We start from the raw sequence: 19,223 nt of genomic DNA, 5'->3' as shown, positions 1-19,223 counted from the left end.
AGACCCGAAACGTCAGCTTTCCTGCTCCTCTGATGCTGCTTGACCTGCTGTGTTCATCCAGCTCTACACCTTGTGATCTCAGATTCTCCAGCATCAGCAGTTCCTACTATCAGAGGAACAGGAAAGTTGACTTTTCAGGTTGGGACCTTTCTTCAGAAAAGCTTCTGAAGAAGAGTTCCGACCCGAAATGTCAACTTTCCAGCTTCTCTGATTCTACCTGGCCTGCTGTGCTCCTCCAGCTCCACACTGTGTTGTCTCTGATTCCAGCATCGGTAGTTCTTACTATCTCTGACAGAATTAATTAGGTAGTCTTATCAATTATGTCAGTATGTGGTGGCTGTTCTGCTTGAGGTCAAACATAGCAGTGAAGTTTGAATGTTCTTGCTAAGCTTAAAGACAAATACCAGGAAACAAAATACAACTGGGGCAAAGATAATGGGTCAGTCTTCTCTATTAATAGTTGAAAGAAGGCTTGCATCATCCAACATTGATGATGGACAATTTTCAGAAGACATCAGTTAGTTGATTGCTGAGAATGATGCTAGATCAAATTCACACAGAGAAATTTGGTGTGATAAAGCTAGCCAAGAATAAGAATTTGGACAAACACATTAAATGATAGCTTAAAATCAGAATTCTATAAAATGGCAGGTCAATGATAAAACTGTACAAAACCATAGGATCTTGTGTTTTATAACTAGGAACATAAATACCTTTCCTCTGTTGCAGAGAGATTGTTAAATATGAAACCATAACTTAGTAAGAGTTAGAATAAAGAAAATATACTGACTAGTGTGTCTTTGGAACAGTAGGTCTTAAAGTTCTTCAGAAGAATGTCGGCATACTGTAGCAGTACTTTGCTTATTGTCTGCCAAAAAGAAAGAAACATTTATGAACCCAATTCCTTCTGCAAATATTCATGAACAATAAAGTATGTTATTAATTGCTAACAATAAACAGAGGTCGTGCAAATTTTATATTAAAGTTTATTATTTTTCATTTACAAAGACAAATTATAGGATAGAGTTTATCATGAGGAAATATGTTACACTTGTTAAGGATACTCCAAAATTTGTCTCAGTAAACTTCATTACTTTCCATTATACACAGACATTAAACATCAACACAAAGCATCATTTTGAAGTATATTCAGCATATACTATAGATTATAGCATTATCAGAGGCAACAGCAAAACTAATCAATTATATATTTAAAAAGAGGAGAAAAAAGACAAACAATTAATTTCTGACTTGAACTTCCTGCCTGGAGTTTTACAGCTGGCATTCCGATGCAGAAGTCAAACCACCAGACTTGCACAGCATGCCCAGGATAATCCAGCTACCTGACCTCACGATATTGGCTTTCCAACATTGGGAATTGATGGCTGATTTAAGGAAACAGGAGAACACATGTGGGGGCTTGAAGGAATGGTTCCTGAGTAATCAAATTGGAAGAGGTGGTCGGGTTAGTGTTGTGATTGTGGGAGAAAAGCCCCTCATGCTTCCCTCATGGGGCAACAGGAACCTACTTGTTCCTCCATAACTGCAAAATAATCTACTTTTCTGGGTTTTCTCTGCCGCTGTTTGTTTTGTCACAATGTTGGCCTGGTCTAGATGTCACACTGCTTTGCCACACAGACACCAGGTTAAAATTTCAATCAGGACCTCAAAGATATCTTTGGACCTTGCTGTCATTTGGTATGTGTTGCTCTTTATTGCTCACAACTCACAAGCAAACAGCAGAATTGGAAGGAGTAAGTCAATGCAGTTATTTTAACTGACCAAATGCCCAGGTGGGATCCTTTATTAATAATCAATCCTTTATTAACAAAACAATGTTGCAACAAGTCACTGCCAAAGTTCACATTTTGTCATCAAATCCTTTCAACTAGAATCTTAAAAAGAATATTTTTACCTTTGCAAATCGCCTCATGTAATGAGCAACAATCTCTGGATCAGGACACTCGAGTTTCTTGATAATCTCAAAACTCTGATTTAATTGGGTGAACACATCCACCACCGAGCAGGAGAATAAAGCGTGCTCAGATGTTTGCTGGAACTGATGTACAACATATAAATTTAGAAAAAACTTTCAGAACATATGTTAAATATTCTAATTCCCAAATTGCACTTTTATTACTCGGATTCATTTGGGATTCCATTGATCAAAACTGAATTCTTGTTTATAGTTTAGGAGATTCAGGAACACTTTCTTTTCATTTGATTCATATGCATTTTTATGTTGTGTCATAGTTAAAGTAACTGTAACACTTTTTTCATTTGCAACCAGAAACAGAACACCACTATTCCTCTTCAGTCTACAGCTTCAGGAATGCTAGAACTTTCAACATGTAATAAGAATAATAAACAACAGAGGTTAAAAATTGGTTAGATAGCGTCTACTAATATGCAATCAAACATTTAGAGTTTGATTTCAATGTACTCATCACAAAATTCAACTCCATTGATTATGATTAGAGGCTATTATAGAATAGCAATAATATGTGCATTCCCTATCCTTCTGTCAAATTAGCTCGACAGCCTTTTGTAAAGAGATTTTTCTAAAGAGATGTATAACTTTTCATCTTTGTAGCTGCTTTACTGGGGTACGGTGGTTACAATCACCCTGCCCCCAACTATCTCCGCTTGTCTTTGGGAATTGGGCCAACTGATCCATTATCCCCCTCACCATCAAATAGATTATCTAAAGGTGCTGGGAATATGGTTTGGATGGGCTGGGGTGTGCGCGAAAACTTGGGAGGAGCATTTTGCTAAGGTCAGGCAGAAACTGGGCTTTTGGGAGCACTGCTCCCTCTCCATTGAGATTAACAACCTGGTCATCAGGTGCGAGGACCCTCGGTGCTGTTGTACATGGCGCAGGTCTGGCCCATTCCCAGAACCTGTGCTGTCACAGACACCCAAGCCATCTTCCACTTCATCTGGAGGTCTAGGATGGAGCATGTCCACAGGGACACCGTGTATAAAGCTCTGCATCAGGTGAAGTAGAAAATACATACCCACCACTGCACTCATCCTGGAGGCCACCTTTGTGTGCATTTGCATTAAGCTGTGCTTAGACCTTCAGCACGCAAACACCAGGTGTCACTAGGTACTGAGGTTCTACCTGCCCCTGTTGTTGTGAAGGATGGGTCTGGCCTCGGTGCCAGGGAATGCTCCAAGGAGCTGGACCATTCTGTATCACCTGTCCTTTGTGAAGAAATTTGCAAAGAAAAACACCTTTGACCACAAGTCCATCAGGGAGTGGTCAGCACGTAGCATCCTCAAGAATCTGTGGGTAATGGTGAGGGTGGATCTTGTCAGGTTGTTCCCTGAACAGTCTATCCAAGTCATTTGGCAAAATGCCTCATCACCAGAATTTTCATAAAAGCACCAAGAAATAGCTTGGGTGGTGGTGAGAAGGGCACTGCCTGTCAGATCCTTCGTGTACGCCTGGTCTCTCTGCTCTACCCACACTGCCCAATTGGCAGCTGTAGGGGGTTACAGACTGTTATACATTTCCTTCTGCAATGTGCCTTTGCAAAGGAAATCTGGAGAAAGATCAGTGGTTCTTGTCAAGGTTTGTCCTAAGCAGCTCCGTGACGCAGGGCTCTGTGCTATGAGATCTATTCCCTGGGATGCACACCGAGACTGCGTCCGTAGAATCATCAACTTAGTGAATGATCATCTTTGGTCTGCCCAAACTTGTTGGTTTTCTGGTGCATGGAGTTGACCTCAACTGGGTGTTGCAGACTGGCACATTCCAAGGTCTAGGACTACATGTTGAGGGACGCACTATAGCTTGGGGCAGTTGCCAAGATACAGTGTGGAAAGACCACTGTCTAAAGTCTTTCACTCTTTCTTAGTCAGCGTGGCATTGTGCATGGGAGATCATGTCTCATAAATTTGTTACAGTGCTTTGATGAAGTAACCAGGAAGGTTGATGAGGGCAGGGTAGTAGACGTGGTCTATGTGGATTTCAGTAAAGCCTGAAGTAAGTTTCCACATGGTAGGTTGTTCTGTAAGGTTAGATCACATGGAATCCAGGGAGAGCTGGCAAATTGGAAACACAATTGGCTAGATGATAGGAAGCAGAGAGTAATAGTGGAAGGATGCTTGTCGGACTGGAGGCCTGAGACTAGCAGTGTGCCTCAGGGGTCGGTGCTGGGCCAATTGCTGTTTGTTATCTATATCAATTATTTGGTCGAGAACATACAAAGCATGATGAGCAAGTGTGTGGATGACACTAAAATAGGCGGTCTCGTGGACAGTGAGGGAGGTTATCAGAAATTGCAGCAGGACGATGATCAGCTGGGGAAGTGGGCCAAGAAATGGCAAATGGAGTTTAATATAGATTTGTGTGAGGTGTTGTATTTTGGAAAGTCAAATCAAGGTAGGAGTTTCATGGTGAATTTGAGGGTTTAAGGAGTGTAGTAGAACAGAGGAACCTTGGAGCCAGGTGTACAGTTCTCCGAAAGTGGAGTCACAGGTAGATAGGGCAGTGAAGGCTTTTGGCACACTGACCTTCATCAGTCAGGGTACTGAGTAGAGAAGTTGGGAAGTTATGTTGCAGCTACACAGGATGTTGGTCAGGCCACTCTTGGGAGTATTGTGTTCAGTTTTAGTCACCTTGCTATAGGAAGGATGTTATTAAACTGGAAAGAGTGCAGTAGAAGTTTATGAGGATGTTGCCAGGACTCAAGGGACTGAGTTATAGGGGGAGGTTGGACTGAGTTATAGGGAGAGGTTGGACAAGTTACTACTTTTTTCTTTAAAGCATAGGAGACTGAGGGGGATCTTACAGAAGTGTATAAGATCATGAGAGGCATGGATAGGGCGAATGCACTCAGTCTTTTTCCCAGGGTTGGGGAATTGAGGACAACAGGCCATCAGTTTAAGGTAAGAGGGGCAAGGATACATGGAAACCTGAGAGGCAACACTTTTGCAGAGAGAGTGGTATGCATATGGAATGAGCGGCCAGCAGAAGTGGTTGAGGCAGGTACGTTAACAACATTTAAAAGGTGTTTGGACAAATACATGGATAAAAAAGGTTTAGAAGGATATGGGCCAAGTGCAGGGAAATGGGGATGGCGTGGATGGACATTTTGATTGGCATGGACCAGTTTGGGCCGAAGGGCCTGCCTCCATGCTGTCGGACTCTAGGTAATACATAAATCCTGGATACATACCCCATCCTTTTTATCTCTCTCAAGAGCTCCATGTAGGAATTCTAATGAAACTTCCTCATTCTCATCCAACCACTGCATTACAAATTGTTCAAACCACCTACAATATACAAGACCAAATACAGTCATCAAGGTGTAAATGAACTTCAAATAAACTTATAATGAATCAGAGTTAGCATTACTTTGATCGTATATTATTAGGATTGTAATACACAGATATATTTTGAAAGTCAAAAAGGAACACAACAGGATGAATCATGCACCATTGACTTCAGCCCCAGAAATGACAGCAGCACATTCAACCCTGTCAGCTTGTAAATTCCTCCTTTTTAACATCTGGGGCTTGCAACAGAATTGGGAGAGTTAGCAACATCCTGACACAATTAAAATCACCAAATTATACCTTAGGGCCAGTGTCCCAGGCACCAGTATCACCATCCCACGGAATGTTCTATTCCACTGGTAGGATAAACTCAATAAAGGCACAAATGTATACAATTGGGAGGCAATTGCCTGGGGGTCCTCAACATTGACGCCAGATCCAATAGCATTAAGTCAAACATGAGCAAGGTAGCCAAATGATTATAATATACTGCCCTCCTTCAGCTGATTAATCAGTCCTCCTCCAAGTTCAACACAAATGGAAGAAGTACTGAGGGTGAAAAAGGTACAAAATCTTCTCTGGATAGGGGGATACCATGTCCATGTCTAAGAATGACTTAGTCGCACCACAATTGATGGGGTTGCCAAGGCCTCAAGAAGCTAGCTGTCACACTTGTCTTGCAGCAGGTGATGTTGGAGCCAACAAGTCTAAATATAGACCTTGTAATCATGAATCTACCCATCACAGACATTCATGATAGGATCGGTAGGAGTGACCACTACACAGCCTTTATTGAGACGAAGTCCTGTCTTCACATTAAGAATACTTCCATTGTATTGAGTGGCATTACCACCATGTTATTACAGTTTAGATTCAGACATGTGTAACAGCTCAAAACTGGGGATCTACGAGGCACTGGTCTGTCAATAGAAGCTGATTTATATTCAACCACAATCTGTAAGATTATAGCCTGGCATACCCCAACTCTACAATTCTTATCAAGCCAGGGGATCGTAGAAACATAGAAAATAGGTGCAGGAGTAGGCCTTTCGACCCCTCGAGCCTGATCTGCCATTGAATATAATTATGGCTGCTAATCGAGCTCAATATGCTTATCCTATCCTCCCCCATATCCATTGATCCTTTTGGCAAAATCTATATCTATATCCTTCCTGAAAGCAAGCAACGTTTTGGTATTAATGAAACTTTCTGTGGTAGCAAATTCCACAAGCTCATCACTCTGGATGAAGACATTTCTCCTCATTTCAGTCTTAAAAGGTTACCCATTATCCTTCAACTATGGCCCCTGGTTCTGGACTCTCCACCATTGGGAACATCATTCCTGCATCAAACCTGTCTAGTCTTGTTAGAATTTTATGGGTTTCTATAGGATGCCCCTCATTCTTCTAAATTCTAGTGATTACAATCCTGACTAACTCAATCTCTCCTCATATGTCAGTCTGGCCATCCCAGGATATAATCTGGTAAACCTTTGCTGTACTCCTTCTATAGCAAGAGCATCCTTCCTCAAATAAGGAGGCCAAAACTGCACAGAATATTCCAGTTGTGGCCTTACCCTGTATAATTGCAGCAAGGCATCCTTGTTCCTGTACTTGAATCTTCTCTCTATGAAGGCCAAAACATAATTTGCCTTCTTTATTGTCCACTGCATGGGCATGCCTACTTTCAGCGACAGGTGCACAAGGACACCCAGATCTCGTTGAATATTCCCTCTCTCAATTTACAGCTATTTAAATAATAACCTGCCTTCCTATTTCTGCTACCAGTGATAACCTCACATTTATCCACATTATACTGCATCTGCCATACGTTTGCCCACTCATTCAGTCTGTCCAAATCGTACTTCAACATCTCTGCAATCTCGCCATAGCTCCCCCTTCCATCCAGCTCAGTGTCATCTGCAAATTTTGAAATGTTACATTTAGTTCCCTCATCAAAATTATACATATGTAATGTGATTAGCTAGGTACCCGGTACCAATCCCTGTGGTGCCCAACTAGTTTAATCACTGCCTGCCATTCAGAAAAAGAACCATTTATTCCTACTCTGTTTCTTGTCTGCTAACCAATTTTCTCTCTATCTCAATATAATACCTGCAATCCCATGCAGTTTAAGTTTACAAGTAGTATTTTGTCGAAAGCCTTCTGAAAATTAAAATAAACACATCCACTGGCTCCCTCAGTCAACTCTATTTGTTATATTCTCGAACAATTCCAGTAGATTTATCAACCATGATTTGCCTTTTGTGCTGACTGTGTCCGATTCTGCCTTTGTTTTCTAAATGCTCTGATAGAAAATCCTTGATAATGGACTCGAGCATCTTATCTACAACTGATGAAAGACTCACCAGTCTTTAATTCCCTGTTTTCTTTCTACCTCCCTTTTTAAATAGTGGGGTTACATTAGCTACACTCCAATCTGTAGGAACTGTTCCAGAGTCTACAGACTCTTGGAAGATGATCACAAACGCATCCACTATTTCAAGGGTCACTTTCTTCAGTACTCTGGGATGCAGATTATCAGGCCCTGGGGATTTCTCAGCTTTTGATTCCATCAATTTCTCCAACATCATTCCTTTAATAATATAGATTTACTTCAGTCCCTTACTCTTTCTAAACCTTCTGTTCCCCATCTTTCTTGGTACATTATTTGCATCCACTTTTGTGAAGACAGAGCTAGTTCATAAGCCTTTGTTCCCATTATAAATTCGCCCATTTTGACTGTAAGGGAACTACATTAGTTTTACCAATCTTTTTCTGTTTACATACCTATAGAAACTTTTACAGTCAGTCAGTCTCGTGTCCCCTGCTAGCTTACTCATACGCTGTTTTCCACTTCTTGGTCTTCCTTTGCCAGCTTCTAAATAGTTCCTGATTTTCTTACCAATTTGTACACCTCTTTTTGGCTCTGGCTTGTCCACTGTTCTCTGTGCACTGTTGCACCAGACAGGAATAGGCAATTTTGTACTTTACTCATTTGCTTTTTGAATGTTTGCCTTTGTATATCCACTGTTATTCCTTTCAATATCATTTCCCAAACCATTACAGCCAACTCATGCTTCATACGATGGTGGTTTCCCTGATCAAGTTTCAGGACCTTAGTCTCAGAAGCAACTTTTTCATTCTCCATCTTGATGAAGAATTCTATCTTTTTATGGTTGCTCAATCCCAAGGTCTCTCACAACTACATTAGCAATTCCTTTCACATTTGCACAATACCTAATCTAAGTTGGCTTGTTCCCTAGTTGATTCCTCAACATATTAGGCCAGAAAACCAACCCATATACACTTCAGGAATTCCTCCTCTACAGTATTGTGACTAATTTGATTCGCCCAATCTGCATCTACCCTGGTTCAACGTTGAATGCAGAAGTGCATACCAAGAGTAGCACCAGGCAAACCTAAAAATACATTATTAATCTGGTAAAGATTACAACACAGGACTATTTGTATGACAAGAAGCAGCAATAATAAATAATCCCACAACTATAAGATCCAATCGAAGATCCACGATACTGCCTCATTCAGGAGCAAAAGATAAAGCTGCAGCATCTGTATACATTTTCAGCCTGCAAGTATCAAGAGAATGATCCATGTCAGCTTCCTTCTGCAGTCCCCAGTATCATTTATGCCAGTCTTCAGATAATTTGATCCATTTCACATGAAGTCACAAAACAAGGGTAGGTACTAGATACGGACCATGACAACATCCCAGAAGTCGTACTGAAGAATTATTCAACTACGGGTATATGAGGCATGAGTTGGCTTTGATAGATTAGGGAGAGTTACTTAAAGGGATAGTGGATAGGCAATGGCAAACATTCAAGGAACGCATGGGGGAACTGCAACAACTGTTATACCTGTCTGTCACAAAAACAAAATGGGTAAGAACGCCAATCCATGGCTTACAAAAGAAATAAGAGATAGTATCTGATCCAAGGAAGAAGCATACAGATTGGCCAAGAAAAATAATAAATCTGAGGATTGGGAGCAGTTTAGAATTCAGCAAAGAACGACCAAGACGAAACTAAGCTTGCAGGGAACATAAAGACTGATGCTAAGAGTTTCTATAGGTACGTGAAGAGAAAGAGTTTGGTAAAGACAAATGTAGGTCCCCTACAGACAGAAGCAGGAGAATGTATAATAGGGGATAAAGAAATGGCTGAGGAACTGAATACATACTTTTGTTCAGTCTTCACAAAAGAGGAGACAAATCAGATACCAGAATTGTTGGAGGATGTAAGATTTAGTGAGAGGCAAGAGCTGACGGAGATCAAAATTAATAGAGAAATGGCGCTCAGAAAGTTGTTGGGATTGAAGGCCGATACATCCTCAGGGCCTGATAATCTACATCCCAGAGTACTTAAGGAAGTAGCTCTAGCGATAGTGGATGCATTGGTGGTCATCGAATAGGATTCTATAGACCCTGGAACAGTCCCTGCAGATTGGAGGGTGGCTAATGTCACTCCAATATTCAAAAAGGGAGGTAGAGAGAAAACAGAATTATAGACCGGTATATATAATTATAGCCGAACATCAGTAGCGGGGAAAATTCTCAAATCCGTTGTCAAGGATTTTATAGCAGAGCATTTAGAAAGCAGTGGCAGGATCAGACAGAGTCAGCATGGATTTATGAAGGGGAAATCATGCTTGGCTAATCTGTTGGAATTCTATGAAAATGTAACTAGTAGAGTTGACAAGGGTGAGCCAGTTGATGTAGTATATTTGGACTTTCAGAAAAGCGTTTGACAAAGTCCCACATAAGAGATTAATGTGCAAGATTAACGCTCATGGGATTGGAGGAAGTGTATTGAGATGAATAGGAAACAGGTTGGCAGAGAAGAAACAAAGAGAGGAATCAATGGGTCCTTTCCAAAATGACAGGCAGTAACTAGTGGGGTGCCAGGGAGTGCTGGGACCCCAGCCATTCACAATATATATTAATAATTTGGATGAAGGAACAAAATGTAACATCTCTAAGTTTGCAGATGATACCAAGTTGGGTGGGGGTGATCTGTCACGAGGATGCAGAGATCCTTCAGCATGAACTAGCAGGTTGGCTGAGTAGGCAAATCAATGGCAGATACAATACGTTTGGATAAATGTGAGGTTATTCACCACTTTGGAAGCAAAAACAAGAAGGCAGATTATTACCTGAATGGTTATAAATTCGGAGAGGGTAGTGTGCAGCAGGACCTTGGTGTCCTTATGCACCAGTCGCTGAATATAAGCATGCAGGTGCAGCAGGTGGTAAAGAAGGCAAATTGTATGTTGGCCGTCATAGCGAGAGGTTTTGCGTACAGGACAGGGATGTGTTGTTGCAGTTGTATAGGGCCTTGCTGAGACCACACCTGGAATATTGTGTGCAGTTTTGGTCTCCTTTTCGCAGGAAGGATGCTCTTGCTCTCGAGGGAGTGCAGCAAAAGTTTACCAGACTGATTCTGGGGATGGCGGGTCTGACGTATGAGGACAGATTGACTAGGTTAGGATTGTTTTCGCTGGAGTTCAGATGAATGATGGGGGGATCTCATACAGACTTATAAAATTCTAACAGGACTGGACAGGGTAGATGCAGGGAAGATGCTCCCGATAGTGGGTCTGTCTAGAACCAGGGATCATAGTATGAGGATTTGGGGTAGACAATTTCGGACAGAGATGAGTAGACAATTCTTTATCCAAAGAGTGGCGAGCATGTGGAATTGCCAAAACATTGAACGTATTCAAGGGGCGACTTGATGTAGCACCTGGGGCAAATGGGATCAAAGGTTATGGGGAAAATGCAGAATTAGGCTATTGAGTTGGATGATCAGCCATGATCGTGAAGAATGGTGGAGCAGGTTCGAAGGGCCTCCTCCTGCTCCTATCTTCTATGTCTCTATGTTTAAAGAAATGAAGCCACAAGATTCACTGTTTAAATCAGAAGTATTTTACCTAATGAAAATCAAATTATATGAATATTGATAACTGCATTGCTAAATAGTCAATTGAGTGAAGAATATTACGAGTACAATGAACACAGTCACTTATTCTGTAAACTAAATTTAAATTTCCTTCTACACTCATTTGAATTGTATCTCTAAAACTCAAGGCAGATCCTTACCAGAAATTTTAAGATCAACCATTACTCTACATACTATTTGAAGATATGTATGAGGGTTGAGATTTTTTGGGACTCATACTTATTTCTGGTAAGGGTGTTCCCTCAAATCTCCTCCAATCCTCCCAGTACTGTAAATTCCCAGTTCAATGCTGGCATCAATAATATACTAACTGTAGCTATCTTGGGTCAGAATTGTCCTGTTATAATATTCTTTAACAACAGAGTTTTATCTATCTCCCTTCTCAGCTTGACTAGCCTAGAGGTCCACCTCACAGTTAATGAAGTCTGTGAGTTATTAAAGAGTTTTAAACTGTTTTAGGCAGTACACAGAATTTCAAATCAATTTGCTGAAAAGCAAAATTCCGTGGTCTGTAGTTACCTTTTTCTAAACTCAGAAGCCTGATTGAAACAAATCCACTCAAACAGTCTAATACCCCACACTTTAACTTAGTGTTGACCCTTTATGTGTTGTTTACCTCCCAGGCAACTTGATCACATGATCAGTTTCTAGAAGCATGATGCTTTATCAAAAATCATCTCCCAGAAAAACCCAATTCTAAGAAGGATCTGCACCCAACATAAAATACTGGTCTTTCTCCAAAAGCACATGTCCCAACTCAATACTCACGCTGGATATTCAGGTACAGTCTCTTTCATTGCTGGAAGATCTCGCACATATTCATTATATAGCCATTTCACTTTGAAGTGTAAGTTCATGTAATCTGCACTTTTGCAGAGCCTGTGCTTCTCATGCTCTAAAGGATAAAAACATTAAAAGGTATTACTATAACCATATTACATAAATATTTTCCCTTAACATTATTCAATTTCAAAAGCTAGGCAAGGCATACTGACCTTATGAAGGAAGGAAGGTCAGAAGGGAAAGTGATGTTGGGTCAAAATCCTGGAACGCCCTTTCTCTCAGCATTTTCTCTAGAATTTAGAAGGCTAAGGGGTGATCTCACTGAATTCTCCATGTTAGTAACAGGAAAACACAGGGTAGATATAGATAAACTATTTTCATGCCTCGGGATTCAAGGGCTAGGGGGCATAGTCTGAGAATTAGGGCCAGATTGTTCATGAGAAATATTAGGAAGTGCTTCTACACACAAAGGATGGTAAATGTTTGGAATTCTCTTCCACAAATGGCAGCATATACAGGACCAGTTGTTAATTTTAAATCTGAGATGGATTTTTTTTGTTAAGCAAAGTTTTAAAAGATTATGGATCAAAGGCAGGCATATGGAGCAAGGCCACAGGTCAGTCATGATCTTACTGAATGGCCTACTCCTGTTCCTACATTCTTATTGTGGCTCTACCTACAGTACATGGACTGTAGCAGTTCAAAGAGACAACTCACCACCACCTTCTGAAGGGCAACCAGAGACTGGTAATAAAAATGCCCACATCCCACATATGAATAAAAAACAAAGGGTGCACGAAACAGAGGGAGACACAGGTAGTTTTAGGATAAAGAATAGAAAGTTAATAGGTCATGTCACAGAAAACAGGAAAGAAATGGAATCTAAACCAGGATTACATTGCATTTATATAAATGCAGAGTATATTCAATAAGATTTGCCAGGTATAGATGCAGACTTCCCTGCGGAAATATAATGTTGTAGCTTTAACAGACCCTAGTATGAATAAGGGCAGAATTAGATTGGTCAAGTAAACAAGGGTCAGTAAGGGACTATTTAGGGGATAGTATGTTTTAAAGTTTAGGATACGGCGGAAATGAGGACAGAAGACAATTCAGAGGAACAATTATTTACAATGGGAGAGCTGTCTTCAACAGAGCTAGTGTAGACTGGAAGGTTAGACTGGAACTGAAGACTGACAGGAAAAAGAGTAGTTGAAAAATGAGCTACTTTCAAGGAAGACATGGATTGGGCAAGGTTCTGGTATATTTATTTCCTCAAAAGGAAAAGGTAGGCAAAAATACCCAGAGCTCCCTGGATGAAAAACAAGATGGAGATTAAGAAAAGGAAAAAAAAAATGTATTTGTGACAAGTAGTAAATACAATTGAGCACCAAGCTGAATATAGTACGTTCAGAAGTGAGGGATTAAAAAAAAGCAAGTAAGAGAGGAAAGAAGGAGTATGATAAATCATCAGTAGCTAAGATAAAGGGGAAACCTAAAATCTTCTATGGGCATATAAACAGTAAAAGGACAGTAAAAGGGTGGTTAAAAAAAAAGAGTAGGGCTGATTAGGGAATAAAGATGGGATTAGCACATGGAGACAGGGCAGTTTTGAGGTGTTAACTGACTTTGTATCTGTGTTTAGCAAGAAGTGAGGTGTTGCCCAAGTCTTGATGGCAGAGGAGGAAACTCAGAGAGGTTTAAAATAAGTAAGGAGGTGGAACTGGATAGTCGGTCATTACTTAAAATTGTTAAGGTATCAGTGCCGAATGACATTTATCCAATGACACTGATGCAAGTGAGAGTATAAACTGCAGTGACAGTAGCAATCAACTTACAATCCTCCCTGAAATAAAGGATGGTGACAGAAGGGTCTATGGGTAATTTATGCAATTACAGACCAATGGATTTAATTTGATTGATGGGAAACTTCTTGAAACAATTATTCAGGATAGAGTTTATTTGTCACCGAGGATGATACAGGATAATTAGGAAGAGGCAGCCTGATTTGTTTTAGGAAAATTGTTTAATTTATTGTTGGAGTTTTATGAAAAGGTAACAGAGATAGTTGATGAGAGTAGTGCTGTTGATGCGGTGTGGACGGTCTTCCAAAAAGCTTGAAATACAGTGCAACTCAACAGACTTCCAAGAAAGTTACAGCAATGAAATGCAGGTAATTGCACATCCTGACTTAGGACATATCCTGGTCCTTTTTCTTAGAGAGCCTCTTGAGTTGTTTTAGCACTGGGTCAGGTTCCTCCAATTTGGCGTCCAATACAGGCAGTGTGTAACTCATGTGCACTTGCCTCTTGTGCCACGCTCTTCTTCCAGTGGTAAAGGCATTGAGGCGGCTACATCCATCATGTACATCTCTGATACTGAGGACTCATCAAAGTTTGCCAGTTCCCATGGGTTCATCCTTTCGGTCAACCATTGATGAGTCCTCAGAATCAGAGATGGATGTGTCTGACGTAGCCACCTTGATGCCTTTGCCACTGGAGGAAGAGAGTGAAATTCTACCGACGCGCTTCTGGCACAACAGTTGAGCTCTCGAGTTACAAGCCACCCATAGTGAATGCCGAGTCAAAGGAACCTGCCCCGGGAGGCTATTTAAGAAAAAGGACTGGTCCATGTCCTCAAACTCAGAGGGAGAGGGATGTAGTGATTGTAATGAGGTCAGTCAGCTGCTCAGTCATTGGAGTTGTTATTCTGGTCCAATCAGGGATCTTTGGCTAAAAGATAAAAAGGGGAGTGTCAGAGATACTGCCACTCTGATAGCTGACTTTGAAGAGGTAGTACTAAATTCAAGGACTGCTCATGTGTAAATAAAGGGTGACTTGACGACGGGATACCGGCATCTGTGGGAGTTATTTCACTACCTTTTCAAAAAGCTTGCCTCTGTTCTTACTGACCTCTGTCTCACCTCCAATCTGTCTTGCATTTCTAAAGTTATTCCTCTGTTACTGCCTCCCAAATTGTATCAGTCATCCCTAAAATTCCAAGTTTGAATTTGTCCAATCAGTTGTTCACCACTACCACAGGAACGCAACAGGCCTAATCCAAGTCACAAATGACATCTCTTGGTAAAGCACCAACATAATTGTCCTTTTCAATCTTGGCAGCATTTCACATAGTTGACCTTGCTATCTTCCTCCAATACCTCTCCTTCATTGTCCAGTTCCCTGTGAATGGCCTTGCATGTTCCTATTCACTGGATTATAACCAAAGTATATCCAGAAATGGCTTATGTTCTTATTATTACTTTGGAACTTCTAGAGACAATCGTTGGGCCCCTCCTCCTGGCAATACCTTCCAGAGGCATTCCAATGCAAAACCAGGCTACCATGCTTCCTTCAATTTACCCCTCCCCATTTAGACTACTTATCCAACAAAGCAGTCCACTTTTTCCAGATAAATATCTGGACGCCCCTGCACATCTCAGTCCATCTGCTGTTAAAAGCTGGGTGATGCGTTGGTCACCTCCAAACTTGATTATTACAATGACTTACAATGACAATTATTATTACTTGACCTCCTTCATCATCCACACATCTATATGCCTTCTGCCTAGTACCATAACTCATTGCACATTCCATCCATTCTTCTCCCTTCTGCTTGCTGATCTACATTAAAGCCTGGTCTATCAATGCCTCAGGATACTTTTCAACTTGGAGGCACCATGGAAATATAAACTTTTGCTGAGAAAAAAATAACTGCACAGTGACCCAATCAAGATGTCCCAAGTAATTTATCTAAATTGTTTCTTAATGAGCTTATTTTTGTGATTTATTTCTAAGAAATTTTATCTTGGCAAGCCTGATACTGACTTGGAACATGCAAATTATGTTTCTTAATTTAGCACATCTAATGCTAAACACCAAATGTGGAGTTACAAATATTATGCCACACACCCACACATTTCCACAGTTATTCTCCCTGTAAATTTTTCAATCTTTATTCATCATCTCTTCAAGCTATGATTCATATTGGAATATCAAGTTTCAAAGATATTAACACTAATGGACACTAAGGCCAACTGTTCATTTCTCTAGTGTGAACATTTCTTCTATCTTGCTAATCTTTCCTTTCTTGAAAGTACTGACTTTGTGGCACATTCTAATACCTTGCCATTAATCATGTGTAAGCTTAGAAAAAATGGGTAGAGAAGGGTCAGGTGAGGGGTTAAAGGCTTAATTAACAAGTATTGGAAACCCTTCCGCCAACACGCCACATCATCATAGTAGCTAAGTACCCTACCATTTCCAAGGGCCACTAGCTACAACCTATGCAACTGTTTATTCTCCCTACTTGGCTAGGCTGGCAGCACGAATGCGGAGTAGAAAATGGAAGAATAAAATGTCAATGACTGACATTAAGCTCGGCAGGACCTCAGCATCCTCTACCTTATTTAGTTCTTTCCTGCTATCAGATTTCTCTGCATTTTCCCATCTTTGTTTCTCACTCAAAAGCCGCACTTTAGGGAACATGGAAAGGATGCTTTCTCTTGTGGGCAAGCATACAATTAGGAGGGGCACTGTTTTAAAATTAGGGATCAGCCTGACAGGTGAGAGATGCAGAATTTTATGTTCTCTCAGTGGGCTACATGATTTTGGAAGTTTCTGCCTTGGGTGGTGGTGGAAATAGGTCACTGAATGTTTTTAAGCTCAAGATAGATAGATTTTTGCCAGGCAAAGAAAGCAAAGGTTATTGAGGTATATAGGAATGTGGTTTTGGAGATGTATGTATATGAGTTAAGAAATATATGGATCTGTAGTCGGTTCTCATTACCTACATTTTAAAATTCATTCATGGGATTTGGATGTTGCTGTCCGGCCAGCATTTATCTCCTGTCCCTAGTTGTCCTTGAAGTGGTGGTGGTGAGCTGTCCTCTTGAACTGCTGCAGTCCATTTTTAGTAGGCACACTCATAATGCTGTTAGGGAGGGAAATCCAGGATTTTTACCAAGTGACAGTGAAGGAAAGGCAGTATATTTCCAAATGAAGCTAGTGAATGGCTTGGAGATGAACTTGCAGCAGGTGGTGGCGTTCCCATGTTTCTACCACCTTTCTCCTTCGAGATGGAAGTGATTGTGGATCTATGGAATTCCTTGCCCAGTGAAGTAGTTGACGCTACTTCAGTAAATGCTTTTAAAAAAAAGGTAGATTTTTTTTGAACAATAAAGGAATTAAGGCATACGGTGAGAACGCGGGTAAGTGGATCTGAGTCCACGAAAGGATCAGCCATGATCTTATTGAATGGCGGAGCAGGCTCGAAGGGCCAGACGGCCTACTCCTGCTCCTAGTTCTTATGTTCTTATGAAAGGTGTCTTTCAGCCCAAGCCAAGATATTGTCCAGGTCTTGTTACATTTGAACTTGACTGCTTCAGTATCTGAGGAGTCACAAATGGTCCTCAACACTGTGTAATCATTGCTCAAATCCCCACTTCTGACTTTATGATGGAGAGAAGGTTGGGCCTCAGACACTATACTAAGGAACTCCTACACAATGTCCTGGAGCTGAGGTGACTGATCTCTAACAATCACAACACTATGTCCCAAGCATGACTCCATCCCTATCCCCTATGTGTAGCACATATTCAATTTAAACTCAATTCTACCATTCTGCTCTCTTATCTGCATGTATGAGGCTAACAGAGACATTTTGGTGAACAGCTACATTGCAACTGAGTAAAACTACTTTCATAACTTTTGAGAGAGCTGTGGATGATAGGGATTGCAAGGGTTTACTAAGAGACATGGCAAGATTAATTTGGAGATAACAGTGTGGAGCTGGAAGTACACAGCAGCCCAGGTGGCATTAGAAGAGCAGAAAAGTTGACGTTTTGGGTGGGGACCCTTTCTGAAGAAGGTATGAGCAGAATGTTACAAATCAGTGGAAATTGGTTCTTTTCTTATTGGTGTGGATGTGTGGTCAGAAGCTCATTTTCTCATCAAATATGACGCTGAAGTTGTAAACAGACTGATTTTGCCTTTATCAGATGCCAGGGAGAAGGATGGAATCAGGAGATTAAAGAACAGAATTTGAACTGGAAACAGAAGGCAATGGCTTTGGTCTTCCAAATATTCAAGAAAAGAAAGTTTCCGCTCTTCAAAACAAGATGTTTGACAATTTCAAGATAGTGGGGCCATAAGCAACAAACATATTTGTCCAGTTTGGTCTTCTCTCTTTTACTACAGCATACTTGTATGATTATCCAAGTCTAAACATCCAAGTGTAATGTATGTGAGCTCAGCCACTCAAGTTTAGAGATAACAAAGACATAGGATTAGGCTTCAGCACATCAGCTGAAGTATAGGCAGAACGGAATGATGTTATGCATTGGGGGAAATTGGTGATGTATAATAATAATAATATGCAAGCAACAATAATCTGTAGTTGAGCAGTCAGTTCCAGGCACATCACATAAGGAAGCTGCAGTCTTAGAACACCTTCTGCAAAGATTGTTAAATACTATAAATTAAGAGTTTGGTACACCAGATGATTCATTTGGCTCAAAACTATACACGCATGAGTAATGAATGTTTCCTGTTTTGTGTTAGGAGGCAGTGATGCCTCAGAACTGGTGTGATGTCCTATATCTCCAAACAGCTGAGGTGCCACTCTTCAATGCCACTAGTTTCCAAATTTAGAAAATAGTTGCTGGAACATTGCTGTTCTGAAGAGGTGGTACTGAATATGGATCAGATAAAATTACCAGTAGCAACAAGATCCCAGATAATTAAAGACTACAAGAACATTTTGGTATCCTGATTTTAGTTTTTACATTAGATGATTTTAATTTCATTTTTGTGCCATGTAAGCTTTGATTTATTTTCAAAATTGTAGCTCTAATGTTAAAGCAGTATTTGATGTTACTGAATTGTTTCCCTGCAATGATGTACTCACCCACACTCTTCCATCCTGAATTCTACACAATTTCATTTCAAGTGGGAAAGATAATGTAGCGCCAATGAATTAATTAACACACTTACTAGCAGAGATGCATTCATTTTTGTCATAACACTAAAGTTCTTGAATCTCCAAAAAACTGGAGGTTGAAACTCAACCCTCCCTGACAATCATTTCCAAGAATTCCCTCAGACTGAGTTCCACTTCTCTAATGGTTTATCTGTAACAATCAAATCATTCCATTTTGCTTTACTACATGTTACTT

General features: G+C 40.6%; 1 protein-coding gene across 1 annotated transcript in view; it reads right to left on the bottom strand.

Annotated features, from left to right (window-relative positions):
- Positions 1-19,223, bottom strand: part of LOC109931667 (protein unc-13 homolog B) — a 287,923-nt gene that overhangs the window by 79,070 nt on the left and 189,630 nt on the right. The window contains exons 22-25 of the mRNA XM_048595579.1: positions 12,035-12,161; positions 5,187-5,283; positions 1,916-2,059; positions 791-868 (exon numbers count right to left, since the gene is read on the bottom strand). Of these exons, the coding sequence (XP_048451536.1) occupies positions 791-868; positions 1,916-2,059; positions 5,187-5,283; positions 12,035-12,161 (446 nt within the window). The remainder of the gene's footprint in view (positions 1-790; positions 869-1,915; positions 2,060-5,186; positions 5,284-12,034; positions 12,162-19,223) is intronic.

The sequence above is a fragment of the Rhincodon typus genome, chromosome 1, assembly GCF_021869965.1.
Source record: "Rhincodon typus isolate 14 chromosome 1, sRhiTyp1.1, whole genome shotgun sequence".
Classification (NCBI taxonomy): Eukaryota; Metazoa; Chordata; class Chondrichthyes; order Orectolobiformes; family Rhincodontidae; genus Rhincodon; species Rhincodon typus.
This window is presented reverse-complemented; position numbering and strand designations above follow the sequence as displayed.